This window comes from Aspergillus brasiliensis (assembly GCF_001889945.1).
Source record: "Aspergillus brasiliensis CBS 101740 unplaced genomic scaffold ASPBRscaffold_39, whole genome shotgun sequence".
Lineage (NCBI taxonomy): Eukaryota > Fungi > Ascomycota > Eurotiomycetes > Eurotiales > Aspergillaceae > Aspergillus > Aspergillus brasiliensis.
In genome coordinates this window covers 627-5,967 of record NW_027137480.1, presented here as the reverse complement: position 1 = coordinate 5,967, position 5,341 = coordinate 627, and the positions used below count along the sequence as shown (strand labels likewise).

General features: G+C 47.8%; 1 protein-coding gene across 1 annotated transcript; it reads left to right on the top strand.

Annotated features, from left to right (window-relative positions):
• Window positions 1-1,219: 1,219 nt before the first annotated feature.
• ASPBRDRAFT_201675 (uncharacterized protein) lies at window positions 1,220-4,651 on the top strand (the record flags this gene model as incomplete). Its single annotated transcript, XM_067621574.1, has 1 exon — window positions 1,220-4,651. The coding sequence occupies one exon, from the start codon at window positions 1,220-1,222 to the stop codon at window positions 4,649-4,651; it is 3,432 nt and encodes a 1,143-aa protein (XP_067472855.1).
• Between the last annotated feature and the right edge of the window lie 690 nt (window positions 4,652-5,341).

Genomic DNA, 5,341 nt, shown 5'->3' with positions numbered 1-5,341 from the left:
CATATGCGATGCACCAACCCCAGTGGAATAGGCCTATTTAACCAGGTTACCCATTTTATTACTGCACAGCATAAGGCAATACGCAGGCACTGTGACTGCGGTGCTATCTTTGATCATCCAAACTTACCTACTCCAACAAAAACAGGGGAAATGGTGAAACAGAGCACAAATACCTTATGACAGTATGTTAAGTAAAACATATGCAAAGGAAAGAGTCAACACGGGATTAGGAGTATGCTCAAAGAGCAGGTAAGTGCCTATAATATTCAGCAGAAAAACTTGCTGAGTAGGTCTTTGTTCTCTGGCCACAGAAAGCTCTACAGCAGGAAAACCTACTACAGAGGAGCTACTCTATTGGCTCAAGCTAATTTGGCAATCCAGCAGGCAGCAGGACTGGACTAGGTTCTTGCTTTCCATGTCGCTTTGGTGAGGGGTCAATGTAAATGAACACTACTATGTATTACTCCAACCACTGTCTTATTCCATTTTCTGGCTCCTCCAATATACTATAGTAGGTATTGTAGATATACGGGGTGACGTCATATAGAGCATGATCATGTGCAGGGAAACAGAGGCCCAGACATTTCGAAAACAAGTTTAAGATTTTGAGATCGGGTGACATGGTCATCAAGGACAGTGGGTTCTCAGTTATGTGGAATTGTATTCATCTCTTGCAGTTCTAGAATGTCCGATTTACTGCATGCGGTTGATACTTGTCCATCGTGGTAACTCTAATTGCGACAGTACCACGGTACCACGGATTAAGATAGCATAGGATACAGTTTGCACTGTGGCTCAATAACTACTTACCTTCTCCTTCGTATACCGTCCAAGATTGTGATATAATCACTCGAGGTTCTGTAACCGAACTGGCTGAGCGTGATGCAGACTCATTGCGATGCACGCCACGGGTGACAATCTTCCCATTTTCCCCATCAAAATAGGCTGCTCTCGCCCCCAAAGCTGCCTTGGAAAGAAGGGATTACGCAATTTGTGCCAAACCACGAACCTAGGTTTGCCCAGAACACATATTCATTGTGCCAGTCGCGAGTTGAAGTCCCGGAATCTCCCAAGCCACGAAACCACAATAAACCACAATACTTAAATGCTGCATATTCCCTGCCCATATTGTATGTTAATTCTTGGCCGTTATCAAGCCGCACAGAAACCACTGACAATCAGTCAATGAAGCAGCTTTGGTAAATATATACTCGCAAAAATGGCTTCTTCCACTCCAGCCAACATCGTCTCCGACTCGGAGCTGATGAAGAACCAAAAGTACGCCAGCGTGATGGACCCTGCTCATCAGTTTGATGTGATGCAAAATCCAGACGGAACTTCTCTTTTTTTCTCGATCGGCGCCGACGAAGTTCTGTACGCTACTCGCGAGACTACTGCATCTCAAACCGGTTGGGTCAAATATGATATCTCCAGCTCCCTTGCTGCCAAGTATGGGGAAAAGACAATTGCCGCCACGCAGTTCGCTGTAACCCAGAGTCCGAATTTGAAAAGCAGAGTCGACTTAGCCCTTGTCACTCGCGTCAATGGCAATGATAATCTGTATTTGGCTCTAGACATTCCCAATACTCCGGAAACGTGGCAAAACTTTTCACATTTGTGGGTGGATGCTTCATTTGACGCCCAAGGCAGAGCACCACCGCTCCCGTTTACTATAGCCGACGTATATCTGATGAATATCCCTAAAACGGGAGTATTATGTTTTGTCGATGTAATTAGGAACCCGGCCGATCATACGCAGGTGGTAGATCGATATTATATTGATGTCGACTCGTTCCCGAAGTGGACCTTCCACCCCCTCCCGGATGATATCAGTGCCGGGTCTGTTGTCAGTTGCTTAGGCAAGCGACCTGAGGATCCAATCGGTGGAATTTACACCTTTGGGTTCATCGGAGTCAACAAGGGTCTGATCTATACGCCTGCAGCAACCAAAGAAAAGCCCTTCCCCAAAAGTATTCATTTGGAAATCCCACCCGACGCCACGACTATTGCTTCCATGTTAGACTCTTCTGGAAATACCTTTCTGTTTTTTGTATGGCCCGTGGCACCCGCGATCTGGGTATTCACCCCAGACCAGCAGTACAATGGCGCCTATGGACGAGTAGCAGCCGAATCCCAGTTTATATCCAATACTAGGATCCTATACGACACAAACACTCTCACTGCGACGAGTACTGGTGAACGCACTGTTCTTTGGGGCCTTAACGCCGGCTCAGAGCTATATAGTCTATCGTGCCCTTCTGGGTCCGAGACCAACGTGGATGCATGGTCCAACCCCGTTCCAATCTGCTATGGCGTCTTCCAATTTGCACATTACCTAAACGCCCACCAGGGAGCAGCGAATAGCGTCATATTCGCTCAAACCTCCGACAGCCAATTGACGCAGCTGACACAGAATCCGAAAACCTCAATCTGGGCCGAACGCAGCGTGCTCCTACCTGGAGATAACATTAACTCGATGGTTGAGTTCTACAGCTACACCAGTCACATCAAGGTTGTGGATGTCAACGGCATGGGAATCCCTAACTTGCAGGTTTCCCTGAGCTCATCCAGCCCCATTTCAGTAAATGTCAACGAGGTCTACTTGGTCCTCCGGCCTGATGAGACGGTTCAAACCTCCACAAACTCGTCCGGTGCTGTCACTATCATTGAAGAGACACAGACACTGGCAGGTACGACGATCAATGTCACGGTTAGAGCGAACGGACAAGAGATGATTCGGATAATTGACCCGCATGAAAACGCTTGCCAACGACTGTCCACCATCGAGTCATATGATGGTCTGCGTGCTGCAACTGTAACCGACTCTAATGGAGTGACCAAACCCCTCGTACCCTTCTCATCAGTGTCGAAGGACCAATTGACGTTTGCAGCAGACGAATTCAAAAAGTTACTGGACATCAAATCAAAGCTAACGGTGAATGGTGCTGCGCAAACCAAGTCTGAATTAATGGCTGATGGACCCGCGAAAGGCGGCCTCTCCAGCCCAGAAGGCGGCATCTGGATCAAGCTTCTTTGGGGTGACCTGGTGCGATGGTTCAAGAAGGCTTTCAATAGCGTCAAGAGGGCATATTCCCAAATTGTTAACGGGGTATGGCACTTTATTGTCGAGGTTGGAGAAGATGTCTATTCAGCGGTGATTGATACCGTGGCGGCCGCTGTTGGGGCAGCAGAGTATGTCTTCAATCAGATTGCAGTTGCATACGATGATATTGTCAAATACCTGGGCTTCATTTTCAACTGGGATGACATCAAGCGCACGCACTTGGTCGTCAAAAACATTCTCAAGCTATCTGCTCAGCAGGTGACCAACGCAGTTACCGAGATTGAAGGTGGCATTAAAGATGCATTCGCCACTATCCAAGAGAAGGTTGACCAATGGAGTGATCTCCCGGATCCTGGTCAGACAATTGGCCAGCAGGAAGCAGCACAGTCAAGTGTCCCTTCTAAAGACAGCCCACAGGCAAATTGGGCGCTGCACCATGCCACAAGCAATCTACAGAATGCTCAGTCAGAGCATGACCTGAGCGTACCAGTTACGAGGCAGCTAGAAGATTCCTTTAAAGACCTGTTCAACCTGATGAGCGCGGAGGAGACAGACATTGTCAACATGGTAACGAGCCTTGTCGATGTTGTCAAGGACTTTGCATCCCTTAGCGCAAAACAGCTTTTCGAGAGAATTGCCGCAATTATCACCGATTTTGTTCTGAATACGGTTGAGAATTGCATGTTGACACTACTGGATCTAGCTAAGCTGTTTGCTGATGCATTTTTCGCCGTTCTCGACGCACCCCTGAATATCCCCATTCTGTCCCCCATTTACAAGAATATTTCCGGTGATCAGCTCAGCTTCCTGGACCTCGCCTGCCTCGTTGGTGCAATCCCAGCAACAGTCATCTACAAGGCGATCACCAATACCGCTCCCTTCCCGGCAAACGATCTCACCAACCAGTTGATCACAGCGCCCGATTTTTCTGCACTTCGCAACATCTTCGATACATCCCACCCAACCCCGGAGCAGCAAAAGGCGTATGCGAAATACATGGCAATCGCAGGTAAAGGAAAGTTAGTAGCAGTTGACAAGGCCGAGGTGTTCGATGTCTGCACCATAGTGTCCAACCTTGTTGCGCTTGCGTCCAGCATATTTGTTTGGGCCTGCTCGACTGTTAAGCTGGCTCTTCAGGGGACCCCATCAAAAACATTCCGAAGCATCAGCATGGTATCCTACCTGGGGTACGTCATGCCAGACCTTATAGGTGGACTCCAGACCAGCCGGGAATGGTACACCGGTTTGAATTGGTATATAACAGAACTTAGCATCGTAAAAGTCGCGACAGACAATATCGCCACTGACGAACTCTATCAGAAGAGCATTAGTCCGCTCTCGGAGTTCGCACTCAATGTAGCTTGGATTGTGCCCGCTGTTGGCGACTTTGTTGAAAACAATCGAACGCTGAGTTCCAAATATGCCTTCTCGGCCAATATCTTGTTCGATTTGGGGGGCATGTGTGCCCTGGGCACATTTTTGCCTGAGGACCTGCAAGGTTACGCGTTCGCCTTGCAGAGTGCTTTTACTTTGGGATACGGAATTTGCTGCTTGGAGACTGCCAGTACTCTGGCCAACTGGAACTAGTCTATTCAGTGGCAGTGGATACTTAACAGGCCTTTTCCCATCTTTGCTGGCGAAAAGAAAAGTTATGCGATTAATCAATTGGGCTTGTCTTGTCTTGCTGAGCACCAGAATGTAAGAATCCTTATTGCTGGCTCAGTCTCCCACGTTCTATGTATAGCATAGAAATCGATTTTCGGAACAGGAAAACTTGTTCTTTCGCGGATGATAGAAAGAGCTTCCACTTCCATAACTACCTATTCGCATTCCAGGAAACATGTCCAAGGGCTTTATTCATAATAACAAAACAAGATAGTCAATTAATCACCCTGAGCACCCTATAGCTCCTCTTCTGATGCTGCTTACCCGACATGTACGCTGGACACTACGGCATTGCCAGGGGTTGGTACATATTACGATGTATCACCCCACAGGTCAAGCGCCATGCTCTATTGAACGTCATAATCATCATAGCTAATGAGAGAACTGGGAGTCATTTCTTGGGCCTACTGTAGCGACAGATAAAGGTGAGTGATTGTTAGTTGAGGCTTACACCATCAGGAGCGGCTGAAGGTGTGTTTCGCCTGCAAACAACCGCCAAGTAGTCAGAATGGTTGTTGTCCGTTAGTATCACTTGTTGAGGTTCTCTGTGCCAAAGATACAGCCTCACAGGTGATGACCAGCACACGACACACAGGATGAGAAGGAGAACTG